The 15,047-nt window shown below is 37.9% G+C and overlaps 1 protein-coding gene across 10 annotated transcripts in view; it reads left to right on the top strand.

Moving 5' to 3' along the window:
• The window catches only part of fli1 (Fli-1 proto-oncogene, ETS transcription factor), a 70,339-nt gene extending 55,529 nt beyond the window's left edge, over window positions 1-14,810 (top strand). For all 10 annotated transcript variants that reach the window (XM_048562303.2, XM_048562302.2, XM_048562304.2 and 7 more), the window contains 3 exons: window positions 690-749; window positions 1,445-1,492; window positions 12,550-14,810. In XM_048562303.2, the coding sequence (XP_048418260.1) occupies window positions 690-749; window positions 1,445-1,492; window positions 12,550-13,079 (638 nt within the window). In that variant the 3' untranslated portion in view covers window positions 13,080-14,810. The remainder of the gene's footprint in view (window positions 1-689; window positions 750-1,444; window positions 1,493-12,549) is intronic.
• The last annotated feature ends 237 nt before the right edge of the window (window positions 14,811-15,047 follow it).

Raw genomic sequence — 15,047 nt, 5'->3', positions numbered from 1 at the left:
CCTTCAACATATACTCTCTAGTTTTGGACTCCCTGACCCTGGGGAAGAGACCTTGGCTATTCATCTATCCATGCCGCTCATAATTTTCTGATCCTCTGTAAGGTCACCCCTCAGCCTCCAGGGAAAATAGCCCCAACCTATTCAGCCTCTGTCTTTTGCTCAAACCCTGCAACTTTGATAACATCCTTGTAAATCTTTTCTGAACCCTTTCAAGTTTCACAACATCTTTCCTAGGAGGGTTGAAGGCTAATTCGAGCATTTCTTCTATTGTTAACTGAATCATCATAGACTAGCGATTAATGGCAGGTCCTTTTCTATTCATATGGCATTGGGATGCAGTGTCAGTTCATTTGCTTCTAACCCACAAAGAGTGTTGTCTGTTTTCAAATCTTACTGGTTGAGAAACACATGGATGTCAAAATTAAGTGAAAGTGGTTAGTTTCTAATGTGAACGCTGAAAACTGTGTTGGAACAAATGTTTTCCGAATGTTGGATGATAAAAGATTCTTCAGTCCCTCCACTTTTCCAGAATGCCAACCTTTCCTTTGCCCTATTCACAGAATTGTTTTTCGGAAGAATCCTGTTTTCTGATCATTTGCAATTTTACTCACAAACGTTGCTCATCCTCTGTTCAAAGATGTGGTTCTATAAATAGTTCTTTGAATTAGTTTATGAATCTATTTTTTCAGCTTCTCCCGGAGCAACACAAAGTGTGAATAAGAGCTCAGAACAGCCTCGGCCCCAACCAGGTAATAGTGAAGAGTAAAAGAAAGAGTGTGATGGCCTTGCAGAATGTTCTATCGACGTAGCAATGGAAAGAAATAGGGAGAAGATGTAAGCTGATGTAGGATATTTATTTAGTGTTATTCTTTTATGTTCACTCTCCTTCCATTTCTCTAATCTCTTGACTTTCTCTGAGTGCAGGTACAAGCCTAAACATCGAACCTTTCAATCTTCATGGCTCTAGTCCTAAGTGGGCTGATTTCTAAAGCAACAACCTATTACTTGTCTCTAAAACTGAGAAGATGGCTGTGTGCATATGGAATCAGATTTGTTCCATGCAGGGTTATAGACTGAATTTATATCGGAGTAGAAAACTAAATGTTTGTGTGTCTAATGTCCTGGTGTTCAAAATTTCCTGCAATCTTACCCAAAACTGGATGAGTAACCTGACTAACCACATCGAGACTGTCTGGTGTAATCAACATTTACTAGTCCAATACATTTTCTGAGGCAATGCTTGTACAACAAAGGACAGAGGCCAGAGTGAACTAGAGGGTGGGTCTGAAACGGAGGAAATTTGATACTTTTCTGACACTTTCTATTTAGATGAATGCTTATTATAGAATTCCAGCATTTGATTTGAATGTTCTTTTAATTTAAATCCATTTTTATTTAGTTTTCCATTCTGGTGAATACTGAGGAGAGTGCTTCTGTATTTCAGATCCTTATCAAATTCTAGGACCCACCAGCAGCCGGTTAGCCAATCCAGGTAAGATGATGAATCAATATAAGAGCAATTATCTGCAAAAGATATGTAGAATGTTGCTGGAGTGTATCCAGTGTTCACTCTTCATACTGAATTAGCAAAAGAAAACTGATTTGCAACATCACCAGAAACAATGACCAGCGGACATATGCTTGTTGACTTAAAGGCACAGGCTGATTAGCTGCAATTTACTTTCTGCTATCTCGGATCTGCTATTTATGTCAAAACAATCACCAGAAAGTTTCGCATCTTGGCAAAGGAACAAATGGACTGTGCTCCTCAATAACTTCTCAGTTTTTTTTATAAGCATATGTAGAAAACATTTAGAGAAAGTGATTTTACAGATGCTTAATAGCAGAGCAACATATCTTAAAAACTGAAAAGACATATTGGGCTCCAATGACTGTGTGGAATTGAAATCTATTTTCTTCAGAAATGCACAGGTAATGAATTATATTGTAGTGCAGCTTTTCAATGTGGCACAGAGTAATATATATGTTACAGCATAGTATGTTACACCATGTGGTGGTGTGAAAGTAGTATATCCTAATGTGGTGCAGTGCGTTGGGAAGAATCATTGAATTCTTTCACACAGGAGATAACCTTTTTGACTGTTCTGGATATTTAAAGGAGGTATTCAATTTGTCTAATTTCCGAACTCATCCCTTCTCCTTTAATGCAGAATTTGAGGGAGTCTTCTGGATGAGATCCAGAGGAAAAAAAAATGTCCTGTCAGCTTTCCAAAGTACCATAAAATATCTCATGTGTTAATTTGAAGAACAGGGGAATATCATTCTCCAATGGTCAATCCAATGTTTACCTCTCAATCAAAATAATCCAGTCATGATCAAATTGTGGTATTTGGGAGCATGCTGCATGCATGTTGATTGCTATGTTTCTTACACCCATGACTACCTGGATGTAAGGCACTTTGGAATGTTTTGAGTTGTGAAGGGCCCTATATAAATGCAGATCTTTCCTGTTAACCCTGCAAATATTGCCACTTCAAATATACATATAATTGCTTTTAAAGATTACAACTAAATCTGCACCCACTGCTCTTTCAGGTAGTGCATTCCAGATCAAAACAACTTCCCGTTAAAAAAGCATTCTTGATTTCTATCTGGATTATTTGCCAATTATTTTAAATCCGTGCCTACCTCCAAATCAGGCCTTACCTGGTTGGTACATAATTTTAATGTAGTACAGTTTACAAATGTGATTCATTAATCACAGTGTACTTATCACTAAGTTCGATCTCCGTAACATGAAACTCTGAACTTTCCTCAAAAGTTCTACCTCCGTCCTTTAAAATGTTTCTTAAAATCTACCAGTTTGATTCGGCTGAAGTCTTGGGACTCACAAACAGCAAGGCTTTGAAAATGTTTAGACTTGTCCTAGTAAGTGTCAAGTATCATTCCACCAAAAAAAACCAAGCAGTGGTTAATTTCTTACAAGAGAGAATCTAACTAACTTTCTTCAATGTGCAAGTACATTATGGTTATTGAACCCTCAGTCTGAGATCCTGAATTGGACCAGCCGAAGAAATATTCAGCGTCACTAGAGCAGGTCAGATGTTGGGAATTCTGGAACGAGTAATTCACCTCCTAGCTCTTTAAAGCTTATCCATATCCACAAGGACACAGTTCAAGAGTGTGACATAGTCCTCTCCATTTGCCTGGATGAATGAAGCTCCAACAGCACACAAGAAGCTCATCACAAACTCACTGCAAAGCACTGTGCTTGACAAGTATTCTAACCAACACCTAAGATATTCACTCACTCGACCGCAGTGCACTGTCTTCTATTGGAAAGTGCATTGCAGAAACTTGCCAATAGTCTTTTGACAGCACCTTTCACCTTCTATCACCCAGAAACACAGATGACTGGGGAAGGCTGTTAGTTGTAATTTCTCGTTTAAGCCATAGATTATCAACTTGAAACTATTGTCATTCCTTTACTGTCACTGGTTGAAAATTCTGGAATTCCTCCATCACTGGCAGCTCAATGGCACATTCTGAAGGGATGCTAATTAATATCAGTCTGGCCAATAATGTCCATGTCCAATCAACTGAAAAAAAATCATGCCAGATGTGCTAGTAACATGGATTTGCCAAAAGAAAATACTGATCTCTAAATGTATGGCATTTATTTTTAAGTGTAAAGTAAGGAAGATTGTGACACAGTGGTAATGTCAGAAATCCACAGCCCTAATATACTGGGGATGTGAGTTTGCACTCTGCCTTTGTAGATGAAATTTGAAGTCAATTTTTTAAAAAATCTGGACTTTAAAAATGAACCCAATGGTGACCATGTCACCATTGTTGTGAAAACCCATCTGATTCACCAGTGTCCATTTGGAGAGGGAATCTTTCATCCTTGCCTGGCTTAGCTGACATGTGTCTCCCAATCGACAGCAAATAGCTGACTCTTAGCTACCTTCGGTGATGGCCTAGTAAACATCTTTGTTCAAGGGCACTAAGGAAGAGGCACTAAATGGTGTCCCAACCGATGATGCCGACATCTAGAACATAGAACATAGAAAAGTACAGTACAGTACAGGCCCTTCGGCCCATGATGTTGTGCCGTGGAATAATCCTAATCCAAAACTAAAATAACCTAACCTACATTCCCCTCAATTCACTGCTGTCCAGCAGTCACTTAAATGTCACTAATGACTCCACTACCACGACTACCATTGGTAAAGTATTCCATGCGCGCTCAACTCTCTGGGTGAAGAACCTCCCTCTGACATCTCCTCTATACCCTCCTCCTAACACCTTAAAACTATGACCTCTCGTGGCAGTCAATCCTGCCCTGGGGAAAAGTCTCTGGCCATCGACTCTATCCATGCCTCTCATTACCTTGTACACCTCGATCAGGTCACCACTCTTCCTCCTTCTCTCCAGAGAAAAAAGTCCAAGCTCAGTCAACCTCTCCTTGTAAGACAAGCCCTCCAGTCCAGACAGCATCCTGGTATCTAACTAATGAATAAAAAAAAAAGACTGATAGGGTACTTTAACACTGCATATGTTGTCACTGTGACTGTATTTTATTGTGCCCCAGTCTATTACAAATAGCTACAATAGTTGATTGTGGATAAGTTTATCACAGACTTATACAGAACCCATTCATTACAAACTGGTGTTGTTTTCTTCACCGTGGTTTATTAAGGTTTTATTTATCTTTTCATGGAATCCTTTCTGGCAAGGTCAGCATTTGTTGCCCAACCCAGCCTGCCTTTGGACTGAATGGCCATTTCTCAGGGCAGCTATGAGTCACCAACTTTGAAGTGGGCCTGGAGTCAAATATAGGCCAGACCATGTCGGGATGGCAGATTTCTCTTCTTGACGGAAACTAAGGCATTAATGAGCAAGACAAATTATTACAACGATTATATTAGCTGCCATCATCACCATTGCTGAGATTATCTTTTTATCTCGGAATTACTAATTGAATTTAAATATCACCTGCTTCTGTGGTAGGATTTGAGTCAGAATTCCAGGATTATTATCATTGGCCTCTATGTGATTATTCTCATGACATTGCTACCCTCTCTCCCACCCCTCTTATCTCAGTTACAGTGTGGTGCTGTGGTTCATTCTTCAGTTTATTACAGTATTATACAATATCTTACTGTAGGCCACTGTTCTATTCCATCCCTGGATTTATTACAGATTGGAACTTATTACATTCTGTATGTGTCTTCATAGAATACTACAATGTTTTACTGAGGTTCAGTTTGTTATTGTGACTCCACTTATTACTAAGTAATACAAAATTTTATTGTGGTTCAGTAAAATATGATGCGATATCTTATTGTGTGCTAGTTTGTTAGTGTGCTAAAATACTTCATTGTGCTGATTGTAACAGTATGGAGCAGTATTTTACTAAAACAATGTGCTACACTATTTTTTTTGTGCTGTAGTTTACTGCAGAGTGACACAATGCCCTATAGTGTTTCAGTTTGTTGCACTGTACTGCAATATTTTAGTATGGTTCTGATAATTCAGTGTTGTACACAATCTGTTATGGTGCAGTTGCTTACAATGTGTTACAGTAACTTAGTGGAGGATGGTTTGTTTCAGTGCCTTTGTGTGGTTTAGTTTATTTAAGTTTGATATGATACCATATTCAGTTTATCAAAGTGTGGTACTGTATCCTGTCAAGGGTACAGCCTGTTATTTTTCCAGTGTCAGACATTATTGTGATCTAGTTTTTGTGAATGTAGTACTGTACTTAATTATACTGTTTTAGGTAGTTTGGAGTTCAGTATACTGTTGTGATTTAGTTTGTTGTAGTTTGTATTATTTTGTGGTTCAATTTGTTAGATAGTGTTGCAGTGTTTTATAATTCCATTAATCTTTGTGGGTTCAGTATTTTGTGGTGCACTTTTAAAAAACTATCATTCAGTTTATGACATGGTAATTGACTATTAACACACAGCAGTGGCATTTTAAATAGTGTTTGAGTTTATTACATTGTGGTGCAATATTTTATGATCTATTGATTGTAGTGTGTGTGATACAGTATTTCATTGTGGTGTAGTTCATTACAGTATGTTATTGTGGTTCAATCTCTAACAGTGTGCTAGTGTTGTATAATAGTTCAGTGTATTGCAATATTGTTCAGTATTATTCCGTTTATTTCTATGTTGTGCAGTGTGCTATTGTAGTTTAGTTTATTGTAATGTAGTATGGTATTTTATTATATTTAATTTTATTACAAGCTGGTACAATATACTATTGCTATTCTTTTGTTATAAAGTGGTACAGCAGCTTTTTGTGGGTCACCTTATCACAATATCGTACAGTTTTTAATCTGGTTCAGTTTAATGCACTGTGCTCCATTTGGTTTGTAAACACGGTAAATTATTTCATTCTGATTTGAGCTGTTACAGATCATTACAGAATTTTAACATGATTTATGTTTATTACATCGAGGTTGAATAATTACTGTCATTTAATTTATTACTGGGTAGAGCAATGTTTAGTTTATTTTGTTGTGGTTCGATTTATTACGCTGTGGTAAAATATTTTATTGTGAATGGCTTGTTACAGCTTGTTAGAGTATTTTGTAACCATGGCTCAGTTCATTAAAATGTGGTACAGTACTTTATTGTGCTGTTTACTGCTGTGTGATACAGTCATTTATTATTACAATGTGTTGCTGTACTTTTTATGGTTCAATTTTTACAGTGTGCTGCTGTCGTGAAGTGCTTCATTGTATTGCAGTTATTTTATTGTTCAGTTCATCACAGCATGGTGCAGTGTTTTATGGTGTTAAAATTATTAAAACTTATTGAAACAATCAATATTTATTAGCACAATAAATTGATTATATTGTGGCACAGTGATGTAATATGATTTATTTTTGATGCATTGCAGTTAACTATTTCAGAGTGATTCAGTTAATTAAAGTGAGACACTACATTGTTTACTTTTTATGGTTTGATGCAACATCTCATTCTGGATATGTTATAGTATGGTACTGTGTATTAATGTGGTTCATTTCATTACAGTGTGGTTGAGTGCAACTTTAGTATCATTCAGCTCATTACAGTTGAAACAATATTTTGTTTTGTAATTTCTTTTAGCAAAGTTGAATTTATTGAATTTATTGCTATCTGATGCAATATTTCGTGAATTGGTTTATTACCGTGTGTCTGCATATTTTATTGTGACTCAGTTTACTACAATATTGTACAGTATTTTATTGCAGTTCTATGTCTTACAAAACACATGTTATTGTAGTTCAGCTTGATACAATGTTCAAATGCAGACCAGTTTATAACAGTATGGAACAGTTTTTCTTTAAGTTTATAACAGTGTGGGCTAGTGTATTTTCCACAGCTTTTTTTATTACCATATAATCCAAAAGTTTTGTGTGGATTTTTTTGACCGCATTGTGGTCCAGTAATTTATTGTGCAGCAATTTAACGTATTGCATGACGCTGAGATAGTATGATTCAGTCTTATGAAGTGCTACTGTATTTTACAGTGAATCAATTTAACAGTGTCAGTTGTGGTATTTTAATCTAATGCAGAGACATACACACAATGACAGACAGGATAAAAATGGCCGGGGTTTTAGGTTTTAGCGAAGATTTGTAGCTCGGGTTGTGGGTGAGGTCGTTGATTTGCTTGCCTAGCAGGCTTGTTTTTGCTCAGATGTTTCAGTCACTACACTAGGTAACATCATCAGTGAGGTTTCTGATGAAGTGATGTTGTTCTACTCTGCTTGGAATTTATACTGTCTGGTCCGTTATGGTGAGTATTGTCATTTCCAGTTTTGTTCTCTATGGGTTTGGATATGGGGTCCAATTCTATATGTTTGTTGATTGCATTATGGGTGGAGGACCATGACTCTAGGAATTCATGTGCATGTCTATGTTTTGCTTGGGTTATTTTGGTATGTTGTCCTGTAACTTTTCTTAATATTGGCACATTCAGACAATGCAGGCCTTCAGTTTAACTGGGACAATGTAACTATAGTAGCCCAGAGGCATGGTTCTCAACCCATAATGCAATCAACAAACACACTGATTTAGACCCCATATACAAACCCATTCAGAACAAAACTGGAAATGACACCACCTACCATAACGGACCAGACAGTATAAATTTCAGGTGGAGTAAAACAACATCACTTCACCTGAGGTCTCAGTGAAGATGTTACCTAGCATGGTGACTGAAATGTCTGAATGAAAACGAACGGTGAGCAAGTCAACAAATTCACCCACTACCTGAGCTATAAACCTTTTCCAAAACATAAAAAAACTATTGAGCGCAGCACGCTAAAAATTGCCCGACAGTGGAAAACCTATGCCAACCAATTGAGCTCTATCCACAAACAACTTTACTTTCTCCACGAATACCTCAGGAACCAGGTATTGCCCCAGTGTGAAGTACAAACATCCACTCAACAACCCACAGGCACACAAAATACCTGAACAGAATAGTCACAGAATTGTACAAGTAATGATTAATGATGCCCATAACTGACTCTACAAGTACGTATGAGAAATTTTGTACCAGAAACCACAATACCTAAACACAATGGACTAGCAATGGACCTCTTTCAAATAACTCATCTTTCACGTAGACAGTTCCAATCCAGGTTCCATTTTCACAGAAAAATTCTTCAAACTGATATTCTGACCCATTTTGTGAACCCCCTTGACATTCTTTCCTAAGTTTGACTGTCATATGAAGACTCAAAACTGGACAGAACAGCTGAGATTTTGGTGAGCCAACAGGGGCCTCACCCACTGACTGGAGAACGGATGGAAAGTCATCATCAGTTCAATGGTTAAGATGTTTCTAAAGTTCTCAAGTAGATTTGTAGCTTGAGTTGTGGATGCGGTGGTTGGTTTGCTCACAGCTTTAAGATGTTTAATCGGCCACTGTCTGAGCTTCCCTTTGATCGACGGCCCAAGTGTAAGATGTCCCACCCAATGAGAACTATGGCCCAGCTGTTTTTCATTGGAGCAGGCCAAGGAAAGCGTTGGCTGCCAACACTAGCACAGCTCCCCAAGGCTCAGGATCACAGTAAGACCCCAAGCTAGGTGTGAGTGAAAATGGCTGGGATGGATGTCAGACTAAAAGAAAAAGGTGAGACCTAGATTACAGTTGATATCCTCAAATATCAAAAACTTCACTCTTATTCCAAACCACACCAAAAGCTATAGTCAAGGATATGTGGCAGAAACTCCCTTTTATTGTAGTCATGAAGGCATTGATTAGATTCTCCACAGTTCTCCCTTCAGCCCAACAAGTCCACACTGCCCCTTGCAGCATCCCACACAGACTCATCCCCCTATAACTCGCGCACTCCTGACAACTATGGGCAATTTAGCATGGCCAGTCTACCTAGCCTGCACATCTTTGGACTGTAGGAAGAAACCCACGTAGACATGGGGAGAATGTGCAAACTCCACACAGACAGTGGCCCAAGGCGCTGAGGCTACAGTGCTAACCACTGAACCACCATGCCACCCTGCATAATGTCATTCTCAGTTTAAGCAGTCAGATTTTGCCTCCTGACTGATTCCATTAAGTATCTTCCCTATTACTGACATCTAATTAATGGGCCTATATTTAAGTAAACATATTTTATCTCTTTCTTAAAAAAAAGTTGACAACACTAATCATCTTCCAATCTAAAGAGCCACATCCCATTGAGCTGTCAAAAATTGCATGGATACCATTTGGCTAGTTATCCCATTTATAGTGAAGTTCCTAATTTTATGACAGTGTGGTGCATTATTTTAGAGTGGTTCATTTTATTACTGCAGACACACTATTATGATTAATTTTATCATAATATAATACAATTTATTTTGCAGATCAGTTTAGCACAGTGTGTCAAAAATTAGATTGTGATTTAGTTTATTCCAGCATCTTAGTTTAAGTATTGCAGTTTATCACAGTAATTTCCAGGTTTCACTTTATGTAGTATAGTACTACAGTTTGGCTCAGTTTGTCACAGAATGGCATGGTGTTTTATTTGTTATACTTTCCTTCAATGTGTAAAGTATTTTTATATGACACTGTTTATTGTCGTTTGGTGCTGTGTTTTATTATAGTGCCCAGTTTAATAGAAACTGAGGCAGAACTTTACTGTTCAGTTTTTCCAGTTTGCTACAATATATTAATCTGTTTCAGTTTCTTCAGTGTGGTGCGGTAGTTTTGAGTGGTACAGCATTTTACCAAGCTGCAGTTTATTGCAGTGTGAAATGATCTCTTAATGTGGTGCCCTTTTTTACTCTGTGTTCATATTTAGTTTTGATGCAGTTGATTATTGTGCATTAATCTAGAATATTTCAGTTTATCACAATGTGGTGCATCATTTTAGTATAACACAGCCTGCTTCGGTTTATTGCCGTGTAGAAACAGATTTTCCTTTTCATTTGCCATTACATGCCACAAATTGCAAAAATTACTGTGGCATTTCTGACAGGGTACACAGTATGTGAATGAATTCAAATTTTTTTTCATTCATTAGCTAATTGTAAAATTGCACAAGGGACATGAAAACCTCTTTCTATGACTTCACATACCAGACAGATCAGTACCTCCACCATTCCAGACAATTTTCCTGATAATGCAAATTGCCTTGCCATTTTTAATTGTTACATGGTCACATGGCAGTTGGTCTTTTGATTTTTTTTTGGAAGCTTACTCTCAGAATCTGCCTAAAAGAGAGATTTCTAGAAGATGCTATTGTTAGTGCTATGATCTCCCGATTGTATTTTGTGTGCTCTTGGGGTGGAACTGAATGTTGCTGGTAATTGAACGGAGTATGTCCACCTTTTCAATTTCCACAGAATTCATTCCAGCCATGTCAGCAGCTGAACAAGATTGACATCAGAGCTAATGTTCTTCAGACACAGCTCTTGACTGATGCAATCATTGATGGATTTGACTCTGCTGAGACCAACCTTTCTGGGCTGGTGCAGACATGAGGTCAAATGACCTCCTGTGTTGTCACAACTTTGTGAATCCAATCCCTCTGCAGACCTCAATGTCATAGCAACAATTACTTCTTCCAGTCAATGCATCAAATCATTGGCAGTTGAATCCAGGTCTTTAATGTGTTGGCACCCAGAATGTTGTTGTAAAGAGGTTATGTTTTGACACAGCAGAAAACTTGGAATAATGGATTGGGAAGTGGAAGAGAAGACCATAATATACAGAAACAGAAGTAGGCCATTCAGCCCATCAAGTCTTCTCCACTATTCGATGAGATCATAGCTGTCCCCCAAATCCTTGATTTCACTTTCCTTCCTTTTCTCCATAACCCTCAATCCCCTTACTAATTCGAAAACTGTCTGTCTCAGCCTTGAATATACTTGAATGATCCAGCGTCAATAGCATTCTCCTGTAAAGAATTCCACAGATTTACTCCCCTCTGAGAGAAGAAATACCTTTTCATCTTTGTTTTGAATGTGTGACCCCTTATTCTGAGATAAAGCCCTGTAATCATAGACTCTCCCACAAGGGAAACAACCTTTCTGCATTTAGCCCGTCAAGAACCCCCAAGAACCTTGTAAGTTTCAATAAGATCACCTCTCACTTTTCTGTATTCCAGTGAGATTCCAATGAGTACAGGCCTGATTTACTCAACCCCTCCCCAGCTCAGCCCTTTATATACAGGAGTTAATAAGTCATGTAAAGGTTGTACAGGACATTAGTGAGGCCAGTTCTGAAGGATAGTCTCCAGTTCTGGTTGCCCAGTTGTAGGAATGATATTATTAAGCTGGAGAGTGTTCAGAAAAGATTTACCAGGATGTTGCTGGTTATAAAGATTTGAGTTATAAAGAATGACTGGTTAGGCTTGGACATTTTTCACTGGAGGTAGGAGGTTGACAGGTGGCCTTATAGAGGTTTATAAAATTATAAGGGGTCTTAACAGGATGTCTTTTAGTAATTTACTTTTCCCTTGGATGGGGAATTTCAAAACTATGGGACACATTGTTAAGGTGAGAGAAGAGAGCTTCAAAAAAGACGAGAGGCAAATTTTGTACCGCAAATAAGATTCATATGTGCAATGAACATCCCGAGAAATTGGTGGACGTGAACACAATTACAACATTTAAAATATATTTGTATAAGTACTTGAATAGGAAAGATTTGGAGGGATATAGGCCAGGATCGAGCAGGTGGGACCAATTTAGTTTGAGATTCTGTTCAGCTTGGACTAGTTGGACTGAAGGGTTTATTTCTGTGCTGTATGGCTCTATGACTCTTCAAGTCAATCCCTCCATACCTGCTATCAGCTAAGTGGGCTTTCTTTGGATTGTGATAAGGATCCCACATTGCCCTCTGCAGTTTTACCCTAGCATACTTTTGTAGTTAACAACTGTAAGTAGTAAACTGTAAGGCTCAATTCAACCAGGAGTTGTATATTAACTTATAGAATCATCAGGAAAGTTTTGATTTCTCCATGCACCACAGAATTCAATGTCCATATTTTGAATGTTGAAATATGTAAGCTAGCTATTTGCATATAATCGCTGAGCTGCAAATGACTTATCCAAAACTCTTATTTTGTTTCAGGAAGTGGACAAATACAACTTTGGCAGTTCCTCCTAGAGTTGTTGTCTGACAGTTCCAACGCCAACTGCATCACATGGGAGGGAACCAATGGCGAGTTTAAAATGACAGACCCAGATGAAGTGGCACGGCGCTGGGGAGAGAGGAAAAGCAAGCCAAACATGAACTATGACAAGCTGAGCAGAGCTCTGCGCTATTATTATGACAAAAACATCATGACCAAGGTTCATGGCAAGCGTTATGCATACAAATTTGACTTCCATGGCATTGCACAGGCTCTCCAACCACATCCAACAGAGTCTTCTATGTATAAGTATCCTTCAGATCTTTCCTACATGTCAGCTTACCATGCACATCCACAGAAGATGAACTTTGTATCCCCCCACCCCACCTCTATGCCAGTGACGTCTTCTAGCTTCTTTGGAGCAACCTCACCATATTGGAGCTCTCCTACAGCGGGCATTTATCCCAATCCAAATGTGCCCCGTCATCCTAACACACATGTTCCCTCTCACTTGGGCAGCTATTACTAGCATTAAGCTTTAATTCTCTTTGCTTTCAAACATAGGTGAATCCATACCCAATATTGGAACTCTTGGGATCATGGAACTTCATGGAATATTACTGCGTGCCAGAACTGTTGCTAAACTGGATTTCTGTCCATTTCTGAATCATTAGCTAACTATGGGCATTTTGCCACCTCTGAAGTCTCTAAACGATAATCTGTTGTCTCAAAGTGAACATTAACCAAATGAAGACATTGTAATAGTTTTGTACGTCATCAGATTTGTAACTAATTTGACCAACTATCAATGATCTTCCATGAAGCAAGAGCAAATATTAGACATTTGCACCAGTTAAGAGCTTGTAACCAGTTATTGACATTTGCCAGTCACAGATGTTGTTCCTTTGATCATCATTTAGCAACACTGGATTACTAACCAGTCCTATAATGTACCCACAATGTAAAGTACACAGTACGGATCTGCCAACATATTTCCAATTGGAAAGGCAGTTGTGGGCAGTTGAATAGTTTCAGGACTACTGGAAATGAACTTTCTCCCAGATTCTATTTCACTGATGATGCTTTTTCTAGAAAGGACATCTGTTAAACAGGGCCGTCTCCTCATTGAAATGAACTGAAAGAAAGGGCACGTCTGTTGGAACATCTAACCTGACAAACAAAGTTAACAAGTGAAGAACATTGCTACAAAGAGCTGTGTTTTGTCCTTAGGAATACTAAAGAAAATTTTGATTACACAGGATACGCGAACGCTGTGCGTTTGTAAGAATTCAATGTTGGGTCAACCACGCATCCTCGTATAAAGCAAGTTACTGTATAAATTATGCAGAAAATGACAAATCCTTTAAGTTACAGTATTACACGAGTTGACCTCGGTCACAGATGCAATTTTACTATCAAGTCCATTTTGACAAAATATAGTCATTTTGTAGCCTGTAGATCTTCTATATGTACATTTGGCTCTGCCTTTTTACTGAGTAAAGGGACACATAGGGTAGTAATTGTTGAGAAAACTTTATTCCTATAAAGTGTTACTAATGACAAAAGCACTGATACAGCTATTTTCTATAAGATGCAAATAGCTGGAAGCAAATTATTCCCTAGTTCTTAGAGCTTTTGGACTTTTTAAATATAGCATTATTAAATAATCACCGACACGATTTTCCCATTAAAATGGGGCATCGTCTACTATATATGCAAATAGTTCTTGATGATTATGTAACTTTACAATTAATCCCTTGCAGCATATTAAGTATTAAACCAAAACACTTATACAAGGGCTACTTCTGACTTAAAATTAACTGCCATGAACTATTTCCTCAGACAGATGTTTCTGTTATTACATGCATGCATTTTAACATGAAGGCGAACTGTGTACTATTGAAGAAACGGCATGTGTAACAGTTTCTTACACTTTGTAAAATGTTCAATAAACAGTGGCAATAGGGAGTGCCTTAACAAATCCCTCTCACGGACAGTAACTTGTTACTGATGTAACCCAAATTCTAATTCAAATGTGTGAATAGTTTACAGTACCTCATTTTCTTGTTCCTGTTGTTTTCATTCACTTTGTTTTTCTAATTTTCCAATACTGCTCCCAGAACCTAAATCTGTACTGATTTGAATAGACAGAGGCACCAATATTAGTTAAAGGAGTAAGAGTGTAATACGCAAATTGTATATCTGTAAACACCTTGTACTGAAAAGGGGTAAGTCGAATGAATTATGCTAGAAAGGACAATTAATGCGTATAAACCTGTTTCTGTGATTTTGTAACAAACAGAATAATATCTGTTCAAATAACGCAGATTGCAATTTATGTGAAAGTAATAGCTGCTGTTATAGAACCATTTTGATGTTGGAATCATAACAACATGCATTTAATACACTGAAATATCCCAATGCATTGAACAGGATCCTAATGACTCTTTAGAAATTGACACCGAGCCAAAGAAAGAACAATTAGGACAATTTGGTT

The sequence above is a fragment of the Stegostoma tigrinum genome, chromosome 32, assembly GCF_030684315.1.
Source record: "Stegostoma tigrinum isolate sSteTig4 chromosome 32, sSteTig4.hap1, whole genome shotgun sequence".
Taxonomy (NCBI): Eukaryota; Metazoa; Chordata; class Chondrichthyes; order Orectolobiformes; family Stegostomatidae; genus Stegostoma; species Stegostoma tigrinum.
This window is presented reverse-complemented; position numbering and strand designations above follow the sequence as displayed.